Raw genomic sequence first — 26,329 nt, forward strand, 5'->3', positions numbered from 1 at the left:
ATATAATAAGTCAGAAAAACAAATACGTTGTTTGCTGTCTTGAACCACCATATCTAAACAAAACCCTATTCTAAAGGTAGGGATTGCATGTTGGCCATTTGATGGTAAATATTAAGCCTGTAACAATATAGCCTTCTTGGGAAGCACTCCAGCAGCAGACAACTGGAGAGCTGCAACATGATCAGCAGATCTTCAAGACAGTTTGCCACATATGTGCTTCTTTCCTTGCATAGATATAATCATCACACTAATGCCTTGCAAAGGTGTGTGCTGGTGCTCATGTTGAAGCTCTCCAGTTGTCTGGGATGGAGTACTTCCCAAGAAAGCTACTACTTTCCATCAGCCATGGCCTCTAAGGGGCTGGTATTGTTATGAAGTCTATGCACAGCATGTGATTTACAATAAAAAATGTGGCAAACCGAAAGCCTGAAGTTTTGTAGAGTCACATGCAAACCTTCCTGCCCCCCCTCTGACTATAAAGCACTAACTAGATAGTTACAACAAATCCATGACACGCAGATGCACCTGCAGCAGGTTTTTGATAGGGAAATAAATAGGTAATAATCAAGAGAGGACTCTGCATGCTGTTGAATTGAAGTGTTCTGGTAGAGACAATATGAATCATTCTGCACACGCTTGTTAATAAACTGTAGTATTGTAACCTTAAAACTAGATGGTAGCAGTATAAGCAACATGTGTATCCATCCTATGAGCTGCAACAACAGCTAAATCACATTTTATTATTTGGTGCACACTCCTTTGAAGATGTGTGGACACAATGAAGATTTATTAAAATGTAAATACTGCTACATCATTTTTTTCCACAGCTCAAGAGAAAGTGTAATTTCAGGGACATATCCTTTTCATCCTTTCAAAATTTCTGCACGTTTCAATGCATTTACACCCTGGATTTTCATCTTTGTTTTGTTATTTTATGCTTTGGGTCTGGATTTTTTTTTTCATCTTTGGGTTGGTTCATTAAGTGTTCATTAATTGTTGCTGGAGAAATACAGACACATTTATGTGCATCCATAGAACCACATAAAGTATCAAAGACACATTCTTAAGTAGCTACTTTCTTAGTGTGCAACATTAAACTTTGAAGTTAGTGTGTGTGACAAATTCATAAGAGGTTCATTACAAACTTACCTTCAGTAAAGAAACCTGTTTCTATTAAAAGTTTAGGCTAATACACCTTATTATACAATTATATGGTGCTTAAGTGTTCAACTATAACGTTGTTGCAAGGGTTAACAAAATTTTGTTTACCTGCTTTGTTCTTTCTGTCAGAAGTATCATCTAAAGCAGACAATGCTGTTGAAATGCTGTTCTGCAGATCACGACCTCCTCCTGAATCTTCATCAGAAGAAGAAAATGATGGCAAAGTTTCCAGATTTTTCTTAGAGCCATCCTCCACGATTTTCTGTGTCTCTGTATGCTCAATATCAAGAGGAGAAACCGGTGACATTAAAGGCAAATTCTTAAACGGCACATGTTGCAAAAATGGAGCCCTCAGTATAGGGGCAGCAGGCCGTTTAGTCCGACTAGGAACCTTAGGAGGAGGGGAAAGCTTTGGTTCACCTTTTAGAAAATCTAAAAAAGAACCAATAAAGCCAGACTTAACTTCTGGCTGTTGTTCCTCTACCTCTTTAATTTTTTGTCTTATTCTTTCTTGATGTTGAAAACTGTCAAAATAGCTGTCTGCAATGTCAGCTGGTGAACAAGGCAGACTTATATCAATTGCTTTTGAAATTTGCCGTTTCACTAGTGGGTCATTTATCGTCTGTTTCTGGTTTGCATTCTCATCCTCTGGAACAGATCTGTTTGAAAGATGTGATGTTTCTTGATTTGTTTGAATGTTACTGGGTGCTGTATCTTTGTTATCGTCATCTGTGGTATTACCAGAATTATGGCATGATGGTGGGTCAGTGCTTATTGGGGTTAAAACATTAGTTTCGTTATTAGCTACATTATCATCGTCAATGCACCTATTAAAATCATTATCTGACACAGACGTCTCTTCTCTTAGACTGTTGCCACAGGAATAGTGTTGATCTTTAATATTGCTGAATGCACAATCTTGCCCATCACTGTTTCCCTCAGTGATTGAATTAGTGTTTTGCTCTCTGTTAACTGTGGCAGACGGAAGCAGATGCTCCTCAATACCTGGCCTATGGGATGAAGAGGCAATTCCACTACATAAACTTTGATCAGACAGTTCAATGTGTTTTTTAGCAAAGGGAGCATTTTTTGAATGGACTGTAGCCACTTGTGAAAGATTTAGCAACATTTGTCCAGCATTCATAGACTCTGCATTTATATCTTCATGCTTTTCAACTGAGACTTGTGAAGTATTAAAGCTTGGAGAAAGAGGTCTAACATCGGACTGATAGTGAGGTTTTAAATCATTCCCATTTTCCACAGACATATTTTCATTGTTAGAAGCAGCTTTGGCAAACTCCTGCGTGGTTACTCCACAAGCTGCAGCAGTAGCGGCTAAGATATCATCAACATTAGAGAGGATATTCCTTTCATCAGTAAGAAGCATTGACTCAGGGAAACACATTGAACTGAGTGAAACAAATTGATTCTTGGAGTCTTGCGTATTATGATGCCTAAAATTATCTTTTATAGTTTTTTTTTGCTGTTGTATAGATTTTGCAGGCACAGTGATATCCATCTTCATAATGTCAGAATTTTGAGGCTGTGTCTGGTGCTGAGTTTGTCCTATATTGTTATGAATATCATGAGTTTCCATTTGTAGAAATGGATGGGTTATCTGCTGAGTGCTGTGAATTAATAGCCCTTGAGGTGAAGTCTTTGTTTGTCCAAAGATTGACTGTTGAAGCATTTCTAAATCACACGCAGACTCCAAAAGTGCCTGGGCATTTGGTAAAGTCACCTGTTCAGCTTGTCTTAAAGCAGGAGTCTGAGTTTGTGGAGTGCTGGAAATATTGCCCACATTTTCTTCAAGCTTAGTTTCATGCACTTTATTTACGACTTGGCTCTGTTGATTTAACTCTTTACCATGTACCCGCTCATGTGATGTCTGCAATAAATTAGCTGTGTGTTTCAGGTCAAGGTTGACAACACTATCAATATGACCGATATGTTGGTTAACCGGTGCCACAGAACTAACCATTCTTCCATCCCTTTTAGACCCCTGGAGTGAAAGCCCAACGCCCTGATCGTCAAGGCGAGAACTGCTTCTGATTACACTCGGAGAATGATATTTCTCATCTGCCTTAGAAACCCTATATGCTGATTCTGGGTCACCAATTTCATGCTCGGCAAGTCGTCGAGCGGAGGACTCCAATGCATTATGCTGTTGTAATGCTTGCAAATCTTGCATTTGAAATTCAGCTTCCTGCTTTGCCGAAGAATACATACTGGAATGCAATTTTCCTTCATTGGCATATGTTTTTACATCTGAGTTTATCCTGCTATTAAGCAATGTCTGTGGGCGTGTGGGAGATGTAAATGGAGACTGTGACGTTGATAAAAATGTCTGAGATTGTGGAGATGTGGAATCCGGTGTTCTAGAACTTTGTGAAGAAGGCATAGAAATATAATTCTGTCTTGGACTAGATGTTGACAAATTCTGAACTCCAGAAGAGGAGGAAAACTGAAGCGAAGGTGATGATGTTAAATTTTGTCCTGAAGAGTAACTAACTGAAGAGCTATCTGACAAAGCAGCATGAGACTGAAATGAATAGTTAATCGGGGACTGGCTAAGTGGAGATAAACCCTGAGATTGACTGGAAGTGTAACTTTGAGATGGGGTAGCAGAAGAAAGGTTTCTTGCTTGATCAGAATAGTTTTCATTTGAGATTGAAGGTAGTGAATGCTGCTGACCTGTGGAGTAATTTACTGTTTGACTGTCAGACGTAATGGCTTGCGACTGCGCAGAATATGAATTCATGGTTTTATATAATGAAGGCAGTTTCTCAGATTTGATGGAAGAGAATGTCTGAGAATCACTAATTGTTGGAATATTCGGTGACTGCGTTGAAATAAATGTCTGGGACTGGCTTACTGACAGAAGACTTGGCAACTGTGCAGTTGAATAGATCTGTGCTTGGGTAGAGATCACAGAACTCTGACTTTGCGCAGATTTAGCATAGCTTTGAGTCTGCACAGGAAGGACTACACTTTGGGGCTTGGAAGTTTTGGTTGAGATTGGAGGTGGTTTCGTAGAACAGTTTTTGCCTTTTGCTGAGGAGAGGGGATAACCAGATGATGGAATTGCAGATGTGTATGACTGAGCAAGTTCCACTGTGACTCGAGAAGTCTTCTGCTGTAATCCACCATTGCTTACCTGAGTAATGTCAGCTAAAGGACTACAGGACAACGTTGACTGTCTTGATGTATCCGGAAAATGTATACCGCTTGCACTAGAAAGATAAGTCTGTAAGGAATGATGTGAACCAGCCAGTTGTGCCTGAACAGACTGTGTACTTGAAGGCCGCTGATGGTGCTTAATAACACTACATTCCCGCTGAAGTACTCTTTCAATAGAGCCAGTTGAACCGGCAAAAACAGCTGGACTGTATGCTTGAGAAACCTGTTGAGCCCCTGCAAGTGCTGAAGGCAACAAACTAAACTGAGGTTGCAAGAGATGTGGTGCAGACTCTTGAGCTGATCGATACGTGGAAGATTGTGGTGGTAGGCTTGATGTTAATACTGAACTTCCAAGACGGTCAAATGTCAATGCTGTTGGAATAGTGCACTGTGAACTTTTCAGCTGCAATAATGGGTCATGAGCTAAAAGACCATTGGATGCAGCACTAAAGGTTCCATCTTGAAGTGTTAAAGTTGGTGTAGTTGCAAAGTTTCTAGTGCTAAAGGTGCTAGGGTGCTGATAGGCCGAAAGAGCGGAGGTTGGTGGAAATGTTCCCGATGTTGGTAGGGCTCCAGTAACAAAGAGGTCTGCAGTTGAGTGCATCGCTGGAAAACGTAAGAAGAAAAATAAATTATCTACTTGAAAATATGGTAACGCAACACACATTATTGACGTCAATAAGTTTCAACAGCAATTATGGAGAACTGGGGTTGGGAAGAATATTGAATATGCTACTTACCAGTATGCATCTGTTCTTGGCATGTAGGGCTGCTGACATTCATATCTGTGCATAGATCGCCGCCTAGTGTTGGGTCCGGATGTTTGCACGTTGTTGTCCTGGAAGAGTCTTCGAAGTATCCTTGGATAGGTGACTCCTCCCCTGGACTACAGTGCGCATGGGCATCCTCTCCATCCTCAGATTGTTTTTCGCCATTGTGGCAGTGATGGAGTAGATACAGAAAGTGATGACCATGCTAGCAGTAATTCTGAGAGCTGCAGCTGCGACAGGCGCCGGGGAGGAGGGAGGGCGATATGAATGTCAGCAGCCCTACATGCCAAGAACAGATGCATACTGGTAAGTAGCATATTCAGTTCGAGGCATGTGGGCTGCTGAATTCATATCTGTGCATAGAATACATAGCAGTGCCCTCTATTAGCGGCGGCTACCCGTGCCAGCTGCAGCGGTCTGAAAAAGTGTTTTGAGAACAGCCTGTCCTACAGCTGCCTGCTGTTTTGACTGCACATCTACGCAATAGTGTTTTGTAAATGTGTGTGTAGTGGACCATGTGGCTGCTCTGCATATATCATGCAGGGGAATATTTCCTAGGAAGGCCATGGAAGCCCCCAACTTACGTGTTGAGTGGGCTCGTGGTGGAATAGTTAATGTGCGTTTTGCCTTTTGATAACAGATTTGAATACACTTAACTATCCATCTGGCTATCCCTGCTTTGGAGATGGCGTTACCTTTGTGGTGTGGGGCAAAGGCAACGAACAGTTGTTTTGTCTTCCTGAATGGTTTAGTCCTGTCGATGTAGTACATGAGGGCCCTCCGTACATCTAGTGTATGTAGTGCCCTTTCTGCAACAGTTTGTGGGTTTTGGAAGAAAACGGGCAGTTCAATAGTCTGGTTCATGTGGAACTGCGATATTACCTTGGGCATGAACTTGGGGTTGGTACGTAGTACGACCCTGTTGGCGTGAACCTGAATAAATATCTCTTGAACGGTTAGTGCCTGGAGTTCACTAACTCTTCTGAGGGAAGTGATCGCTACTAGGAAGGCCACTTTCCAGGTAAGGAATTGAATCTCGCATGAGTGTAGAGGTTCAAAGGGTGGACCCATCAGGCGTGTGAGGACCAAGTTGAGGTTCCACATTGGAGCCGGTGGGTGACTAGGTGGAATGACTCGTTTGAGCCCTTCCAAGAATGCTTTGATGGCAGGCACTCTGAATAGAGAGAGGTGCTGCCTGGTTTGCAGATAGGCTGATATTGCGGTCAAATGGACACGTATAGAGGTGTACGCCAGATTGCATCGATATAGGTGTAAGAGATAACAGATGATGTTTTGGATGGATGCGTCCAGCGGGTTGATGTCATTATTACCGCAATAAATGACGAACCTTTTCCATTTGGCTGCATAGCAAGCTCTGGTAGTGGGTCTCCTGGCCTCCTTGATGATGTCCATACAGTCAGGTGGCAGGTTGAGATAGCCAAACTCTAGGACTTCAGGAGCCAGATCGCCAGATTCAGCTGTTGCGGATCTGGGTGCTGAACCTCTCCATGGTTCTGCGTCAAATGCGCGGGTTTGATCCGCAGCCTTTGATGCGGCACCACGGAAAGTTCGAGGAAGGTGGTGTACCACGGCTGGCGTGCCCACGTGGGAGCAACTAGGACGAGTGTCAGGGAGTGTTGTCGGAGTTTGCGGGCCACTAGCGGTATCAATGGCGCTGGGGGAAAAGCGTACGCAAATCTGCCGGACCAGTTCATCCATATCGCATTGCCCTGCGACTGCGGATGTGGGAATCTGGCGGCGAAGCTTGGGCATTTTGCGTTTTCGCTTGTCGCGAATAGGTCTATCTCCGGATGACCCCACTGCTGAAAGTACGGTTGGAGTACTGATGGGTGTAACTCCCACTCGTGCATTTGGTGGCTGTGTCTGCTGAGCAGATCCGCCATCTGGTTGTCCTTGCCAGGGAGGTGTTCCGCCATGAGGAACATGTTCCTCTGAATGGCCCACTTCCACATGCTCTGAGCCAGATGAGACAGCTGTGGAGAGTGTGTGCCTCCCTGTTTCTGTATGTAGTACATTGCGGTCATGTTGTCCGTCCGGATCAACACGACCTTGTTGCATAGATGTACTTTGAATGCCTTCATGGCTAGGAAGATTGCCATCAATTCCAGAAGGTTGATGTGCAACTTCTTTTGTTGTGTTGTCCATAGTCCTTGCACTGTGTAGTGGAGTACATGAGCTCCCCATCCCTGGAGAGACGCGTCCGCTGTCAGTACTATTTGTGGGACAGGCTCTTGGAACGGTCGGCCCTTGCAAAGGTTTTGTGGATTCCACCAATGCAGAGAGTTGTATGCCCGACCGCTCACCAACACTAGGTCCTTTAACTGTCCTTGAGCCTGATTCCACTGACGTGCTAGGCACTCCTGAAGTGGGCGCATATGTAATCTCGCGTGCGGGACTATGAAGATGCAGGAGGCCATCATGCCTATCAACTGCATAAATACTCGCGCTGGAAGTGAGTGATTGGGTTTGAATTTGGAGATCAGCAGTTGTATGCTGTTGATCCTCACTAAGTTTGGCTGAGCTGTGGCCGCCAGAGTGTCTATAGTCGCACCTAGGTACTGTTGTACGTGTGCGGGCTGGAGATGGGACTTTGGATAATTCAGTGAGAATCCCAGACTGTGAAGAAGGTGAATGGTGCGGGACATGTGGCTTGCACATTGCTGGGCTGACTTCGCTTGAACGTGCCAGTCGTCTAGGTAGGGGTAGACGTGTATATGCTGCCTCCGTAGATGTGCTGCCACCGTAGCTAGGCACTTCGTGAAAACCCTGGGCGCTGTTGTCACGCCGAAGGGAAGGACTTTGAACTGATAGTGCTGCCCTTGAACAGTGAACCTGAGGTATGTTTTGTGTGAGGGGTGGATGGGTATGTGAAAGTACGCATCCTTGAGGTCCAGTGTGGTTAGGAAGTCTCCCTGCTTGAGAAGCGGAAGGACTTGCTGTAGAGTGAGCATATGAAAGTGCTCTGAAAGAATGTACTGGTTCAGGGGTCTCAGGTCCAATATAGGTCTGAGCGACCCGTCCTTTTTCGGAATTAAGAAGTAGAGGGAGTATACTCCCGCACCCTGCTCGTGGATGGGTACGACCTCTATAGCGCCTTTTAGAAGCATACTTTGCACTTCTTGCTGTAAGAGCGTTAAGTGCTCTGAGGACATAGGACAGTTTCTTAGTGGTATTGTGGGTGGAGTGGAGGTTAACTCCAGACAGTAACCGTATTTTATAATATCTTTGACCCACCTGTCCGTGGTGATGGAATTCCACGTGGACAGGAACCTTTGTAGCCTTCCCCCGACAGGTGTTATGTGGTCGGGAGGAAGGGAGAGGGCGTCACTGCTTGTTCTTGGGGGAGGACCTGGTGTTGCCGTAGCCGCGTCCTCTGCCCTTTGTGCTGGAGCCACGATATCCACCTCGGGTGTTTTTATCATAGGTGGTCTGTGTATTGCCTTTGTTATATGTTTGTTGTGACCCCTGTCCTCTACCTGCTCCCTTGTTTCCGGGGCGACGAAAGGAGCCGCTCCGAAAGGACTGAGTTTGTAGTGCGCCCATGGACTTTGCAGTGTCCGTATCCTTTTTTATCTTTTCGAGGGTGGTGTCAACCTCTGGCCCGAATAAATAGTCGGGGTTGACGGGCTGGTTCAGTATATTGTTTTGTACCTCAGGCTTGAATCCTGAGATCCGTAGCCAGGCATGTCGTCGCAACATGACGCTTGTGTTTATGGCTCTGGCAGCCGTGTCTGCAGCATCTAGTGCGCATTTGATGGAAGCGTTCGTTAGTAGCTGTCCTTCTCTGATGAGCATTTCAGCGCCTTCCTTGAACTGGTCAGGGAGATGTTGGAATATTTGCTCAAGTGTGTCATAGTGCGCTCTATCATAGCGAGCAAGGAGCGCCTGAGTGTTGGCTATGCGCCATATGTTGGCAGCTTGGGCGGCAACTCGCTTGCCAGAGGTTTCTAACACCTTGGACTCTTTGTCCGGGGGAGGAGCGTCACCTGTTGTTTGCGAGTGTGCCCTCTTGCGTGCATTCGCTACGACGATGGAGTCGAGTGGTAATTGTCCTCTGATGTAAGTAGGATCCCCAGGTGCTGATCTGTATTTTTTATCAATCCTGGGGTTTATCACTCGTGCCCTGGTGGGTTCTTTGAAAATGTCCTTGGCTGGTTTGAGGACCCCCTTCAACATTGGCAGAGTCTTTACATGTCTTTCTGAGGATGCAAAGGTGTACATTAGAAAGTCATCTTCGATGGTATCAGAGTGAAGCTGCACCCCATGGTTATTGGCAGCACGTTCGATAAGAGCATTGAACGCCGCAGTATCCTCCGTAGGAGATGTCTTTGCCCCATAGAGTTGTGGGTCCTGTGCATCGAGAGGTGCACTGGGGTCTGCAGGGTCGCCCCAAGTTTGATCAGGGTCCTGCTGGTCATCAGGGTCCGTGTCTACATGGTAGGGGACTTGGTCAGCCATGTAGTCCTCCAATGCGTCTGTATCGGAGCGTGTGGGGGAGAACCGGTGTGGATCCTGGCAGGATGAATGGAAGGGTTCATAAAGGAGAGGTTCCGATTCTGCAGGCAACTTCCTTTTTAGTGGGATCCTGAAAGGGTCCAATGGCGGCTCCGAAGTTATCCTTCGGTCTTGGAGAATCATCCTGCCAGTGCCGGCGTCGATGATACGTGCCGGAGACGTCTCAGCAGGTGTGACCGTAGGTTGGGTGACCCTTGTCCTGAGTTGGAACATTTTCGGGATTGTTGACGGAGGCAAGCCGAAGGTAATGTTGGTCGGCACCGAAGAGGCTGCGGGAGCTCCGACCGAACCGGAGCCCGACGTGTCCTGTAGGACAGGTGTGGTTTTGCTGCCTTGCGTCGCACCAGGTCGTACTTGGGGCGCCTTCGAGGCTTTGGCACCGGCCAGGCTCGTAGAGGCGGCCGTAGATTTTTTCGGCGCCGGCGGGTCATCGAGTCGGGGTGAAGAGATCACCGTCGAAGTCTTCGATACCTGAGGCTTAGGTGTCGTCGAGGGAGCGATGTGAGACACAGCAGGCGGTACGGCCCTTGGTGTCGTCAGTGCCGGTAGCCGAGCAGGTTTGTCGGTGCCGATGGCTTTTTTCCGTTTGTCGACTCCAACGTCGCCCGCTTCAAGTTCGGCACCGAAGTCCCTCTTGGTGCGGTCGGTGCCGACGCGGTGCGCTGGCGTCGAAGGCCTCGATCCGACCAGCGCTACTTTCAGTTTCGGTTTCGGTGGAACCTGAGCAGCTTTCGGTTTCGGTTTTGTGGTAGGGAAACCAGCCTGTTTATGTAGTAATGGCTGCCGCTGAACGTCCGAGGCCGGGCCCGAGGGCGGGGCCGAAGAACTGCGGGATGGGTCTCGGGTAAGGCCCGAAGGCGATCCCTCGACCGGAGCCATAGGCTGTGGCACTGGTGTTTGAACGGTTTGAACAGGTAGGCCTTGTTCATCATTGGAGCTACTTTCTTCGGCCCCGAAGGCCTCCTCGTCGTCTCCTACCTCGGTGTCGTCTTCACCTCTGTGGAAGAGTGACTCGTCTTCCTCGTCCGATCCGGGTTCGTGTTCGGAAACGGGACTGGAGGGCAAGACTTCCAATTCTTCGACGTCTTCGGCCTCGCCGAAGATGTCTGTTGGGGCCGGTGCCGCGTGCTGCGCCTCGAGTCTCGCCGCTCGTCGATTCCGCAGAGTCTTCTTCGAGCGGAACCGGGCACAGGCCATGCATGTTGATTCGTCGTGGTCCGGCGAAAGGCATTTGTTGCACACCGGATGGACGTCGATGTGTGGGTACTTCGCATTGCATACCGGACACCTTTTGAATGGCGTCCTGGATTCCATCGTCGAAGTAGTCGATGGACAGGTAAATGCGAAAGCAGTCGGTGCTGAAAGTTAGTAAACTAACAAATTCTATCGAAACCCGATCGATAAACAGTACCGACGCGAACTAAAGGCCTTTTGGCCTCGAAAAAATATTTTCCTAACTTGAGCTAAGATAGCACATCCGAACCCAATGGCGGAAAAAAACAATCTGAGGATGGAGAGGATGCCCATGCGCACTGTAGTCCAGGGGAGGAGTCACCTATCCAAGGATACTTCGAAGACTCTTCCAGGACAACAACGTGCAAACATCCGGACCCAACACTAGGCGGCGATCTATGCACAGATATGAATTCAGCAGCCCACATGCCTCGAACAGACATAAAACATACAGCTCAGACAAAAAAAAAATCATATTTTAGGCCTGCACTCCAAAAAGCAGCCATTAAAGTGTAATATTTTACAAACAAGAGAACACTCCACACGCAAGGGAAAGAGAGAAATTAATAATTACGCTGTAGGTTAGGTACACAAAACAGAAATCAAAACTAGTAAGGAATATGCTACTTACCAGTATGCATCTGTTCTTGGCATGTAGAGCTGCAGATCTACACACTTGTGCATAGATCGCCATCTGGTGTTGGGCCCGGATGTTTGCAGTTTGTTTTTCCTCTTGGAAAGTCTTTGGAAGTCACGAGGTCGGTGACTCCTCCTTTGGATCGTATTGCGCATGGGCTTCGGCTCCATCCTCAGATTGTTTTTCGCCAGCAGGGAAAGATGGAGCGTAGTAGTAACAGTGAAGATGCCCATGTGTGTGCTATCTAAATAAGATAAACTGGAACAGATAAAGGTAGCCGGAGAGGCGGGTGGGCCTGTGTAGATCTGCAGCTCTACATGCCAAGACCAGATGCATACTGGTAAGTAGCATATTCCGTTCGAGGCATATGAGCTGCAGATTACACACTTGTGCATAGATTATATAGCAGTACCCACCGTTAGCGGAGACCACCCGTATCTGTTGCAGAGGTTTGAAATAATGTTTTGAGTACAGCCTGGTCCACACTAGCTTGTTGCTTAGTTTGCACATCTACACAATAGTGTTTGGTGAAAGTGTGCGGTGTTGACCTTGTAGCTGCTTTGCAGATATCATCTAATGGGATGTTCCCTAAGAAAGCCATGGAAGCCCCAATTTTTCGTGTAGAAAGGGCTTTCGGAGGAATGGATAGCTTTGCTTTATGGTAGCAGATTTGAATGCATTTTACAATCCACCTAGCTATCCCCGATTTTGAGATGGGGTTACCTTTGTGTGGTGGAGAGAAAGAAACAAACAGTTGTTTGGTCTTACGGAAAGGTTGTGTTCTCTGAATGTAGTAGAGTAATGCTCGTTTCACATCCAGTGTGTGAAGAGCCCTTTCTGCAACGGTCTGTGGTTGCGAGAAAAATACTGGTAATTCTACTGTTTGGTTTAGGTGAAAGGGAGAAATGACTTTAGGGAGGAATTTTGGGTTGGTACGGAGAACAACTTTGTTATGGTGCATTTGGAGAAAGGGTTCTTGGATGGTAAGTGCTTGTATCTCACTGACCCTTCTAAGTGATGGCTACAAGAAAAGCGGTTTTCCATGTTAGGATCTGTAGTTCGCATTTATGGAGAGGTTCGAAGGGAGGCCCCATTAGTCTTGTGAGAACGATATTTAAGTTCCACACAGGTGAGGGTGACACTCTGGGGGGAATTATTCTTTTAAGGCCTTCCATGAAGGCTTTAATGGCAGGTACTCTGAAGAGTGAGAGATGTTGCCTGTTTTGTAGGTAAGCTGCAATAGCTGCGAGGTGTAGTCTAATGGACGTATAGGCTAGATTGCACCTTTGTAGGTGGAGTAAGTAGCCTATTATGTGTTGAATGGACACGCCCAGTGGATTGATGGTGTTGTTATGGCAATAAACAACAAAACGTTTCCACTTGGCGGCGTAGCACGCTCTAGTGGTAGGTCTTCTACCTTCTCTGATGACGTTCATACATTCAGGGGGAAGATTTAGGTACCCGAATTCTAAGATTTCAGGAGCCAGATCGCAAGGTTGAGCTGCGCTGGGTCCAGGTGTTTGATCTCTCCATGGTCCTGGGTTAAGAGGTGTGGAGAGAGGTGTAGTTTTTGGTGTGGCACTACAGATAGTTCCAGCAGTGTGGTATACCACGGTTGTCTGGCCCACGTTGGAGCTACTAGGATTAGTGTGAGGGAGTGTTGTTGTAGTTTGCGCACCACTAGTGGAATGAGTGGGAGAGGCGGAAAAGCGTACGCAAATTTGCCTGACCAGTTCATCCATATCGCATTTCCTTTGGACAATGGGTGTGGGTATCTGGCGGCAAAGCTTGGGCATTTGGCGTTTTCGTGGGTGGCGAAGAGGTCTATCTGTGGATGCCCCCACATTTGAAAGGATGGGTGAAGAACTTGCGGGTGAAGCTCCCACTCGTGGATCTGTTGTGTCTGTCTGCTGAGCAGATCTGCCACTGTGTTTTAGACTCCTGGGACATGCTGATCTAGGAGAAAGATTTTCTGGGGTATCGCCCATCTCCATATGCTCTGTGCTAGGTGAGAGAGCTGTGGAGAGTGTGTGCCGCCTTGTTTTTGGATATAATACATGGCTGTCATGTTGTCTGTTCGGATCAGGACTGCCTTGCCTGAAATTTAAGTTTGGAAAGATTTTAGGGCTAAGAAGATTGCTAGTAACGCCAGATGGTTGATATGGAGTAACTTTTGTTGAGGTGTCCACTTGCCCTGTGTGGTGAGATGTAATAGATGAGCTCCCCAGCCGGAGAGCGATGCGTCCGTTGTCAGTACTATTTGAGGAACCGGGTCCAGGAACGGTCGACCTTTGGAAAGGTTTGTGGTGTTTCACCACTGCAGAGAGCGATGGGTGCGACCGCCTACCAACACCAGATCTGTTAATTGACCCTGGGCCTGGTTCCATTGGCGCGCTAAGCACTCTTGGAGAGGACGCATCTGGAGTCTTGCGTGAGGCACTATGAAAATGCAAGAGGCCATCATCCCTATTAGTTGCATAAACACTCGAGCTGGAAGGGAGTGTTGTAGTGCGAATTTTGCGCGTAGAGCCTGAATGCTTGCAATCCTGGCCGGATTGGGGTAGGCTAGTGCTCTTGAGGTGTCTATGGTGGCACCAAGGTATAGTTTTGTGTGGGATGGTTGGAGATGGGACTTCTGGTGGTTTACTGTGAAGCCCAGCTGGTGGAGTAATTGAATGGTGGTAGATGTGTGTTGAACACACTGATTGTACGACCCGGATTTTATTAGCCAGTCATCTAAGTATGGGAAGACGTGGATGTGTTGTCTTCGTAAATGTGCTGCTACCACTGCTAGGTACTTGGCTGCTGTTGTGACTCCGAACGGGAGCCCCTTGAATTGGAAGTGTTGTCCGTCCACTACAAATATGAGGAACTTGCGGTGAGCTTTGTGCACCGGAATGTGAAAATACGCGTCTTTTAGATCTAGGGTGGTCAAAAAGTCGTTTTGGGAGAGGAGCGGAAGTACCTGCTGAAGCGTTACCATATGAAAATGGTCGGAGTGTATGTACGTGTTTAGGGGCCGGAGATCTAGGATGGACCGCAGAGTCTCGTCCCTTTTTGGTATGAGAAAATATAGGGAGTAGACTCCCATGTTTTGTTGGTTGGTAGGATCGGGTTCTATTGCCTGTTTCTGTAGGAGGGAGACTACCTCCTGCTTTAGGAGTATTAAATGTTCTTGTGACATTGAGCGCTGCCTGGGTGGAATGTTTGGGGGGGGGGGGGGGTAGATATTAGTTCTAGGCAGTAGCCTGATTGAATTATTTGTGTCACCTATTTGTCTGAGGTGATGGTAGCCCAGACGGGAAGGAAAAGTTGGAGTCTGCCCCCGACCGGAGTGGAATGGTCTGGGGTGAGTGGGGGGAAGTCATTGGGTAGGCGTTGTGGCAGAGCGGGCTTGGTTTGTTTTGCCTCTGCCTTTATTATTGTTAACCCTATAGCCGCCTCTTTGATAACCCCTCGTGAAGGTGGACTGAGTGGGGGATTTGTACGAAGTGGACGCGGTATCTGAGGAGTAGCCTCTAGATGTACTGCAAAAGGAGGAGCAGCGAAAGGAGCGACTAGGAGGGTGTGACAGTAAGGCTCCCATGGACTTCGCCGTATCCGTATCATTTTTTCTAGGGCCTCATCTACCTTTGGGCCAAATACATGTTCCTGATCAAAGGGATGGTTAAGGATGGAGGCTTGTACCTCCGGTTTAAACCCTGATATTCTCAGCCAAGCATGGCGACGGAGGAGGACGCTTGTATTGATGGCCCTGGAAGCTGTGTCTGCTGCGCATCTAAGGCACAGCGTATAGAGGTGTTTGTGATAGTCTTACCCTCTTGAATTAATTTGTTGGCCCTAGCTTTATATTTCTCAGGGAGGTGGTGCATTATGCTCTCTAACTCGTCATAATGTGCCCTGTCATATCTGGCCAATAGGGCTTGAGTATTGGCGATACGCCACATATTGGCTGCTTGTGACGCAGTGCGTTTCCCTGATGCATCCAGTAGCTTTGACTCTTTGTCAGGTGGTGGTGCTTCGCCTGACGCCTGGGAATTTGCCCTTTTACGTGCAGTGGATACAACTAGAGAGTCTAGTGGCGCTGGCCCTCTGATGTAGGAGGGATCTGTAGGGGCAGCTTTGTATTTTTTCTCGATGAGCGGGGTTAATGACCCTGGCTCTAACTGGGTCCTTAAAAACCTCTGGTGCATGCTTTACCACTCCTTTAAGCATAGGTAATATGGAGGTAGACCTGTGTGTGGTGTCGAACGTGTCGAGGAGGAAATCTTCCTCCACGGGGTCGGTATGTAAGCCTACCCCGTGATAGTGTGCCGCCCTTTGTAGTAGGTGGTGGAACCCCAATGAGTCCTCTGGTGGAGATGGCCTGGATGGGTAAAGGTCATCTTGTGGGACCCCATGGGTCTGGGGATCCTGTAGGAGTGGGGTCCCCTGCGGGTAGGTCCTGGGGGACATCCCCTATGTCATCATATGGGTCCCCGTGATCATCATCTTGTGGAGAAGGGGTGGGAGAACGATATGGTTGGGGTGGAGAAGGCGGGGGTGGAGAAGGCGGGGGGGAGAAGGTGGAGGAGTTGGGGAAGGTATTCTGAACGGGGAGGTAGCAGAGTCCTTCCTTTTTGGAGGCGGAGGTGGAGCAGGCTTCTCCAAATGTCTCTTTTTGAAAGAATGTGTCAAATGTCGAGTTTTTGGATCCTTGGTGAGTGTTTTCTGCAAGGGATCCGGTGTAAATAGGTCCGGTGAGGCTGGTCTGTCCGTCGGCGCCGAAGGAATCGGGGCCGTTGGCTTTTTAGGCTTTTCCGTGCCGGTTCTTTGTTTGGAACCTGGTTTGGGAACCTCCGGACGCTTGGTCGGCGCCGAGATGGATTTCAGCCTCGAAGTGTCGGTGGCCTTGTGTGCTTTGGTCGGCACCGAAGGTGTTGTCGGTCCCGAAGAGCTGGGTTTCGATCCCGAGTGCTTCAGTGCGGAGCTCGGTGTCGATATGGGGATCGGCTTCTTTTTCGGCGCCGAAGCATGCTTATCGGTACTGGGAGTAGGCTGGCTCGAGCCCGAGCCGCCAGAAGGCTTGCTTGGCTTCTTCACCGGGCCCGAAGGTGGGGTGTTGGAAGCACTGTCCTTGGTCTTGCCTAGGCCCGGAGGTGAAGGCGTGACCGGAGCCTTTTTCGGTGCCGGCAGGGGTGTGTTCAGTACTCACGACCCTCTGCGCCGGGGTGATGTCCTCCACATCGGAGTCATCGGCCTCGGAAGCGCTGACGAGGCCCTCTTCGGTGTACTGCTCTGGAGCGTCGATGCCTTCTCCGAAGATGTCGTCCGGAATCGTCGTCGAGGAGTGCGCCATAGTTCTTCTGGCTCTTCGGTCCCGAACAGTCTTTTTGGACCGGAAGGACTTACACGCCGGACAGTCTCCAGCCTCGTGTTCATGGGAGAGGCAGAGATTGCATACCTCGTGGAGATCGGTGTGGGGGAATTTGGACCCACATCAAGGGCACTTTTTAAATGGAGTCCTTTCCATTAGCCAGGACCGAAGCTTGGAGAAGCCCGAAGGCCGCCGTCGACGACTGGAACTGAAGGTCCGTGACGATGAGACGGCGCGTCGAGTGGGGGAGATCGCGATCTAAACAATACCGCGGTTTAAGGTGAGGATTGCGCGTCGACCGTCGAAATGGAAGCTGTTCGGAACCAGAGCGCGAAGATCACATCCGAGCCCGATGGTGGAAAAAAAACAATCTTGAGGATGGAGCCGAAGCCCATGCGCAATACGATCCAAAGGAGGAGTCACCGACCTCGTGACTTCCAAAGACTTTCCAAGAGGAAAAACAAACTGCAAACATCCGGGCCCAACACCAGATGGCGATCTATGCACAAGCGTGTAATCTGCAGCTCATATGCCTCGAACAGAAAAGTTACTTGCTTTTAATTCGACAGATTTATCATGAATTCCTGAAAGTAGAATATTTCTGTGCATGTGTGTGATGCTGGAACACAACTTTTGAAATCTATGTATTTAGTGGAGCAAACTGTGAAGTTACCATCCCTAGGTGCCCCAAATGTGTTTCCAACCCCTTCCCAGTAGACTTACATATTGAAGAAGGTGGCAATGAAGTGAATATATGGTAGAGATGCAAGTTCTGAACTCACCAGCACTATGCGCTGCCTGGAGACACAGAGTCGGCCACTGATTGAGCCTCAGGAGGGCCTCCTCTTTGGTCCCCAGCATAGCCAGTGCTGTGGGGAAAACGCCTGACATACTCTTAAGGGCAGGGGTGCCAAAAATATCTGCAAAATTAAGCCAGGTGGGAATTCCCAAAAGTCAGAGATGAGGCGTTGAGCTGCCCATCAGAATTAGCTATTCGCTGCATCACAGATTCCCATTATGGATGAGCTCTGAAATATCCATATGTCACTGTTGAGTAACAACACATCCTTTTTAGGTCTCGCCTGGCGTTAGCAGCGCGCATGCGCTGCCCTCGCCTTGGGAGGGGCCTTTCGGAATCAATACGGATTCCAAAGCGTGCACATGGACGGACAGAAGATGTGCACGCGCAGCGTGGGATTACACGTGACATCTCTGCAAAACGCGAGCATTGTGCGCTTTCGCTTGTTTTGCTAATTGCTATTATATTTGCTATCCCCTTGTCACCGGCTCTCTTGCGGTGTCATTGCCCGATACTGACCTAACCAGCATTGAAAATGCAATCGGTCTCGCCTTTAATTAAGTAAAAGCCATTTGCTTTGCTAATTGCTATACAATACCATTAGCAAAGCACATGGCTTTAACTTAATCAAAGGCGAGACCGATTGCATTTTTAATGCTTGTTATTTGTTGAGATGGCATCTAAAGAAAATAATTAGGGCAAAATCATATTTTTTTCCCTGAAGTCTGAGAAATGTCTGAGAGGTGGACCAGTGCATTTTGATTCTGTGAATGTGTCTCTCTTCCAAGGGAATCTGCTGGGTATGCTGAGAGGGCCTGCAGGAGACCACCAAAAAGGTTGAGACTAGAGCTGTCCCTGTAAGACTTGAAAAATCTATGGCTCATAAAAAACCTTAAACAGAATGCCTGGATCAAGAATAGTGGTGGTGCAAGGCACAGCATCAGAGGCAAACCAGTGACAAAGATTTAAGGACTACACTATCACAACCCTCGAGCTTTCTTTTGAATCCAACACTTAACATTTGTTGGAATCGTAGGCATAACAGCTACAATGTATTTACCTGTAGCAGGTGATTATGCAGGAAACTATCTACCTGGTAGTGAACTATTTACAGAGGCAACTAGTTAAAATGTTTTCCTAATTAACAGAAATTTGTTTACATTTACATGAGTCCGCACCTGCTCTTAAGAATTGTATGACCTGCAAACCATCTACTTGTTCATGTTGATAGGAGACACACATCTTGAAAAAGTTATATTGTATTGTACAATTAGTTCTATTATTTGCTTTTAAGAGCAAATCTTGATTAACCAATCATTGGGTTAAGGGTAGACAAAAACTCCTTTGGATAGTGAGAAGCTGCTACCACCCTCATGCATTTGAGAGAGGCAGAGAGGGGTGACTTCGGGAGAACATTGACTACTACTGGATAATGATTCTGGCGAAGACTGAAATTCAGAGAACATCTGTGTTTCATGATGTATGTTAAAATAAGCACATTAAAATCTACAACAGACATCCAGTCTACTTGGTGTAAATGATATCAACATCCTGACCTTCTCTCAATTTGCTTGTAATTTTAGAATACATAATTGGGTGATATTTCTGTATCGGGCCAATCTTCTAGTAGCCAGCAGAAACAGATGACTTTGTTCTTCCTATGTTTCAGAACAATTTCTGCTGCCCTCCTTTTGATTAGAATCAGATTTCTGATAACAGCCGGTCCCGGAGAAAGGGTCAATTTGTCATTAACAGAACACTAGGTTGAGAATTTCAGAATGTGGTTTTCTATACGCTCAGCACAATAGCTAGCACCCATTTTGTCTTTTGGTATACTTTACCCCTTGATAGTGCTACTTATTATCGAGATACCGGATGATTAACTCATAATGAGTCTCTGTTCAGTTAGGAGCCCTTCATTGAGAGCTTCTGGTTCCCTCTTCATTTGGAAGTTGGGTTTCTAAGGAGGCTGTAAAGAGTGTTGCTGCTGCAGTTGTCTTTACTAGTATGATTACAATCATGCTTTTAATGAACTTTGTTGTAGCCCTCCAGGTGTATCTTCAGGATGTCTCTTCTAGTCTCCAAACCTATTCGCTTTAGAGTCTCAACTTGGTATTACATTGTTTTGAGTCCCAAACAAAGCATTTTGAGAACTGGCACATCTAAATGCTGTGCTGTATCTGCAGTGCTAATAATGTAAGTGATTACACTTTCCTAAAATTTTACTTTAAGTTTCCCTCCTCTCCCATGGCAAGTGGCCTATAAATTACTGCAATACATCACAAAGGCAGGAGTCACAACTGACCAGGAGAGCCAAAGAACAACAAACTCACAAGACTGTCCTGAAGGTTTGACACATGTTTCTGCCAACACCATTGGGAGAGGTGGGGGTAAGAAACAACAGACAGTGGGAGGGGCAAGGGAAGAAACAACGGCAAGCAGGAGGGGTGAGGGAAAGAAACAGACAGTGAAAGCAGTGGGGTAGAAAACAACAGTTAGCAGGAGGGGTGGGGGTGAAACAATGGACAGCATGACAGATGAGAGGAAAAACAATGGACAGCAGAGGTAGAAGGTAAGAAACAATGGTTACTAAGAGGGGTAGGGGAGAAACAAAGGACAGCAGGAGTGTAGGAAAGAGACAACAGCCAGCAGGAGGGGTGGGGGAGGGGAAACAGTGGACAGCAGGAGGGGTGGGGGAAAAACAATGGACAGTGGGAGGGTTGGGGAAAGAAACAGACAGCAGGAGGGGTTAGCGAAGAAACAACAGGTAGCGGGAGGGGTGGTGGGAGAGACCATAACAGCGGGAGGTAGGCATGGTAAAACAACATGATGGAGGGAGCAGTAACAGCACGAGAATGGAGACTGGTTGCAGAGACATGCACTCTCTAAAAGTGTGTGTTGGAAAGTAAAATGAAAATACATTAAAAAAAAGTAACTGCAGGAGTCTGCGGCCAATGGAAGGACACTGGCTGCAGACAGGTAGCTGTACTTGGTCTCTTCTCAACTACAGGGGAACACACAAAGCTCCAAAAGGAAGCCAGAGGCGTGGAGAATGCGCTGACCAATAAGAAGCAAGGAAGGTAACAAGAGTGACATGGAAGGCAACCAAGTAACGGGTGGGCTTTATGCTCCTTTTAAGAGATTTTTTATTTGTTTACAAGGGATTGCAATCAGCGCAAGCACTGTGTTGGCTAAACCTAATAAGGATTTATCCAAGGAACTCACATTTCCTAATTTATCTTCTTCTCACTTTATGGCACATACAGAAGAAGTACAAATTCCACAGAAAGTTCAAAGTGCAACAAAACTAAGGAAGCAATCAATCTTAATGCAGCGGTGGTGGTCTTTGTGCCCCAGCCTTGATTTTGAGATCTTGTCTTAATCCTCTGTGGGTACCTGTATTGACACAGGATACGAAGCTTGATGTTCTACTTTAGGCCCACCAAGAAGCCTTCCAAATCACTAGGCAGGTAGACTGACATCCTCCCATGCCAGTAAGTGCACAAGTGTTTCAGCCAAATGTGGTGTCATTTTGTAGAGTGTTCCACTTCTCTTCTTGGTCAGGATGCATTTATTTAGGTGAAAGCTAGCCCTTGAGGACTAGGTCACTGAAGCTAAAACCTCGGATTTAATGCAATGTCTTCATGTCTAGAACAATCTAGGTTGCAAAAGACAGGAATAGGAGCAATATTGATTTCAAGATTGGTCTGATTAACCATCAAAGGTGTCAAACATCGTTCCTCCGGGTGCTGAGCTGGAGAATTTATTCTCTCAGTAGAGGTTTGACAAAATGATTCATGCATTCCCCACTCGTTCCGCTATCTCCTAGTCATCTTCACATGCTGCTATAATATCATAATCTCTGTTATAAATGTCAAAGATTTCAAGGTCATGTTTTCAGGACTTCATCCCACTATTGAAGGAGCCTTTTAAAAAAAAAATACGTTTGTTTTCAACCCATAAAATGGTGGACACACCAAAGTGTTCTTGGGACAATGTGACCCTACTGTGCATACTGTAAAAGGGTAGTTTTTAGAATCCTTAGAGGGTTCACACAATTTTTCTCATATACTTAAACCTACGGAAAGAAGCAGTATTCCATCGCTTCATTTTTCCTTTCTAAAAAGCACTTCTGAAGTGTTGTTTTCAGTAAAATTTAAATGGCTTAATAGAAATATACAAAAAAAGAAATGTTGCAGTCTATTGGCATGTTTCCTTAACAAAACTGTTCTCAAATGATATGTTACAAAAGCGCTATAGAAGACCTCGGCGGGAAGAAGATGGCAGCTGTGTTGCACACCAGAAGAATGGAGCACCTGAATCAGCTCTTGCATTTTGGCATTTTACTTGGAAATAGTTCACAACTAACAAATTAGACAGATAGTGCGGGAATTAATCTAGCCCTAATCATGTAGACTGTTAAGTTGAGAGCAATCTGCTCCTGCTACCTCTAATTTTGGATACCCGTGCAGAGCAGATGATGAGCCACAGGAGCTACAAGAGATGCTGCAGGGGCTACACGCGGGCTAAATCAAAGGGAGTCCGCCTAAACCCAGATTGCTGTCCCTGCTCTCCTATATTATTTTCTCTTTATATTAACCCATTAATTGTTAAATTGCTTTCCTCACCCGTTATCCGCCCTATTGATATTGGTGTGTCATCAACGAAAGTCCTGGCCTATGCCGATGATGTGGCCATTTTAACAACAAATCCTGCCGATGCCGTTCAGGAAATTGAATTAATCACTCAGTCCTTTGGTTTCTTTTCAGGTTATTCCCTCAATAAGGATAAAACAATGGTTCTGTGTACAAATAATACGGTTTTTGATAGCCCTCTAAGAGTGAAACAAGCCACCTATTTAGGTGTATGCCTCTCTTCTGATATAAAGGAAATTGATCATCTCAACTATACTCCCTTGATTAATAAAATAAAGGTTGACCTTAGGAGAGTAGATAATCTACATCTATCTATAATTGGCAGGGCAAATTATTTAAAAATGAATATTTTCCCAAGAATACTCTACCTGTTTCGAGCAATCCCGCTTCTACCTGGAGGTAGTTTTATTAAGATCATTGATTCCTTCATGTCTAAGTTTATTTGGAGCTTTGGAAAGATCAGAAGAGCCCTATCCTTTCTAACTTTGCCCCAGAGGAGAGGCGGGCTGGGTATTCCCAGTTTAACATTATACTTATGGGCAACATTTCTTCAACAAATGGCCCCATTATTTAGTTATAAAACTACTACCTCGTTTAGTATGGAATATTATATCCCTTCCATTTATGAGCTGAGTCTTGGAACTAAATGTCAAGGTTTATTTTTAAGGCAGGTTGAGCAACTATATTATAAAAAAAATTAAGCTAAAGGTAGTCACGGATGCTTGGAAGGTCTGGAAATCTGTATCTAAATACTTATCAATTCCAAAATTCTCGAAATACACCCCCTTATGGCGTAGCGCTATTATACCTATTAGTCTTAATGATTCTACCACCCGTAGGTGGGAACTTTTAGGTATTAATACAGTGGATGATTTCTTAGGCCAGGATACTACTTTATCATTTGGACGGTTGCAACAGAAATTTAATATTCCATCTACTGATTTTTTGAAATACCTTCAGGTGTTTACAAGCATTCGTGACTGTATTCCCAGAATTAAATTGGACAACATTAATCTGTTTTCTATTATTGGGAAACATTCTACTAAGATCGGCACTTTTTATCAATTGCTGAACCAAAGTACTCCAGATGATTTAGAACGGGTTGAACAGGCCAGGGCCACAAGGTTAGCTAATCCAAATGTTGATGTTGATCTTTGCTTGGTCCTTTCATCTGAGCTTTTTATTCCTTCGAATCTTAAAGCCCAATATTATAGAGTTCTTTATAACCTTTATTTTACGCCCGCAAAGTTATTTTCTTGGGGTCTACGGGCTGATGATAGTTGTCCGAGATGTACCCAACCCCAAGCGAATTTAGTACATATGTTTGCAAACTGTCCCAAATTAGATTTATTAAAGGCTTCGTTTATGGGCTTTTGGACCCAGTTATTTGGTCATCATATTCAAGATTCAATAACTCTTTATTTATTGGGACATGATGAATCGCTCGGTCATAACACGGAAGAACAAAGGATACTTTTTTTGGGTACCGCTATTTTTCGTATTATTTTAGCTGCACGGTGGAAAGATTCTGAATCACCTACTTTCCAGATGTGGCTTAGCTGGTTTTTAGCAACATATAAACAGGAGCTTTTAATTTATAGTTCTAGAGGTAAAAAAACCCGGCTTTTTGGGGCTCAGATTTGGGCTCCTATTTCTAAATGGTATTTAAAACATAGGTCCAATGATATACCTCCTTTGATTTAAACGAGTTGACCGCTATTTAAGTCCTATGTTTCTTTGGCTTCTAAAATTAGTCAATTGTAGTCCCCTCTGTTGGGCTTTATTTTTATGTAAATCATGATGTGAATTCTTATTTCAGATTTGTTATTGTTTTTTCTGTATATTGTCTGAAATATTATGCTGTATGAATTTTGCTCGATAAAAAAAAAAAAAAAAAAAAAAGGAAATAGTTCACAACTAACAAATTAGACAGATAGTGCGGGAATTAATCTAGCCCTAATCATGTAGACTGTTAAGTTGAGAGCAATCTGCTCCTGCTACCTCTAATTTTGGATACCCGTGCAGAGCAGATGATGAGCCACAGGAGCTACAAGAGATGCTGCAGGGGCTACACGCGGGCTAAATCAAAGAGAGTCCGCCTAAACCCAGATTGCTTGGAAGGGATGCAAGATCCAGGACATCTGGGTAATAGCTCTAGCATATTTCTTGAGGGGCTGGCATACTGTGTCCTAATGTGATGTCAGAAGTTATAGGGCAGGCCAGCTCTTGTTTATTGGCCTTCCCTGACCAACATCTCTGCTTTTGGGTTTCCTCCTGGCTTCAGGTGTTTTGTCTCCACCTAGGGGGGACAGCTTCATCCCTTTTCTAGATTCCCTGAAACATTTCACCAAGGTGGACGGTTTGCATCCTACATGAAATTAGTAGATCAAGTGAAATTTCACTGTTTAGGTCAATCTAATTTTGCAAATAAAGTATAGATTTGATGCATTCGAAATAAGACTTAAGAAATGCATGTTTAACTCCCTTATAATGTTCCTACAAAGCTTCCAGGGCAATAATTACAATCTTTTTGGGCAACTAACGCATACAGTCACAACTGGGAGTACTAGAGTTGGATCCTGCAAACAAAGTAAAAAAGCATTAACAACTGGTACCGTTTTATATAGACTGCATGACTAATACCTTATTCAGGGTCATATTTATAAGATTATGGCCAATCTTTTCAAAGCAATATCTAAAAATATAACTAGAAGAGCTCACAATCTGTTTTTATTGTCTGTATCCAAAAACTCAAGAGCCCTCATCATTGTACAAATATTGTTTTAGTTGATCATTCAAGCAAGGACAATAGAACCAATATGCCTAATGCATCAATATTGGAAGATGTGGTACAAGTTATTCCCTGTTTATGAACATGTGGTATTACAAGTTATTCTTAATTTAGGGACAAAACCCATATACCTAGGGATGACACCAAGATTGACTGCATAAAGCCATTTAAGAGTGCTTCTCTAAAACTAAAGGACAATAGATTTCTCTTGCAACACCTAATCAATTATTTATTGCTTTAGATCCTTAAAAGTTTTAGACAATTCATTTTGAAAGCATTATTCTCTTCTTATATTAATAAAGCAAAGGAGTGCTCAACCAACAATTATTCAAACCCTTGACACTTTTCTACATGTTCCGGTCTTTTACATTTCTGCTTTTGCATCATATCTAAGAATATTGCTTAATTCAGTTATCAGAACTACATTTGCAAGTGCAGAGTATTTCCCTGACATCAACAAGGTTTTCCTTTTTTTTTTTTTAAACAGCCTTCTAGTCTACCTATATTTAATTTAAATTAATATTGTTGTACCATCTTTACAGTTAAATGCAGCCTATTTAACTCTGATGGCGTTCTGAAATAATGAGTTACTGGGGATAACTTTGGAATGAGTTTCAAACCTAGCGTAGACTAGCATTACATATTTCAGAGTGGGGTGTACAGTTGCTACAGGGTACTTGTTAATCATTTATAAAGTTCATTCTACTTCTGACTGAGGATTGTCCAGGTAAGGTTTTGTTGTGCTGCTAGTCCTAGATATCCCAACTATCGGTTGGTCACTATGGTGCTGGATGAGTGAATAGCCACTGTGCTCATATTCAATTAACTTCCATCAAGAACCATGTAAGCAAAGCATCAATATCAATTTAAAACCTATTGATATTGTGCATCACAAAGCTGGGAGCTACTTTAGATTGGAAAAGTAAGATAGTGCTTAAAAATATGAGGGAATAAACAGGAGACTACAGTGCTCCGGGAACAATGGGACTCTCAATGCGGGGAAGAAAAGTGAGAAAGTCTTGGTAGGTCCAAGAATGTCATTGCTACTGATCGACCAAATTTGCCCTAGGCATCTTGGTAGACTGAAGGGCCTAGTGCAGAAGCTCATAATAATGCGCAGCAATAGTAATATCTTAAATCGCTGACTGCGCTCAATGGATGGGTATGGGTATTCAGGCCTCTCCCATACATCAAAATAAACATTCTATTAA

The 26,329-nt window shown here is 45.3% G+C and overlaps 1 protein-coding gene across 2 annotated transcripts in view; it reads right to left on the reverse strand.

Moving 5' to 3' along the window:
* QSER1 (glutamine and serine rich 1) overlaps window positions 1-26,329 on the reverse strand; it is a 693,647-nt gene that overhangs the window by 508,142 nt on the left and 159,176 nt on the right. For both annotated transcript variants that reach the window (XM_085648248.1, XM_085648247.1), the window contains exon 4: window positions 1,270-4,947. In XM_085648248.1, the coding sequence (XP_085504374.1) occupies window positions 1,270-4,947 (3,678 nt within the window). The remainder of the gene's footprint in view (window positions 1-1,269; window positions 4,948-26,329) is intronic.

Source organism: Triturus cristatus, chromosome 3_2 (genome assembly GCF_964204655.1).
Source record: "Triturus cristatus chromosome 3_2, aTriCri1.1, whole genome shotgun sequence".
In the NCBI taxonomy this organism is placed as follows: Eukaryota; Metazoa; Chordata; class Amphibia; order Caudata; family Salamandridae; genus Triturus; species Triturus cristatus.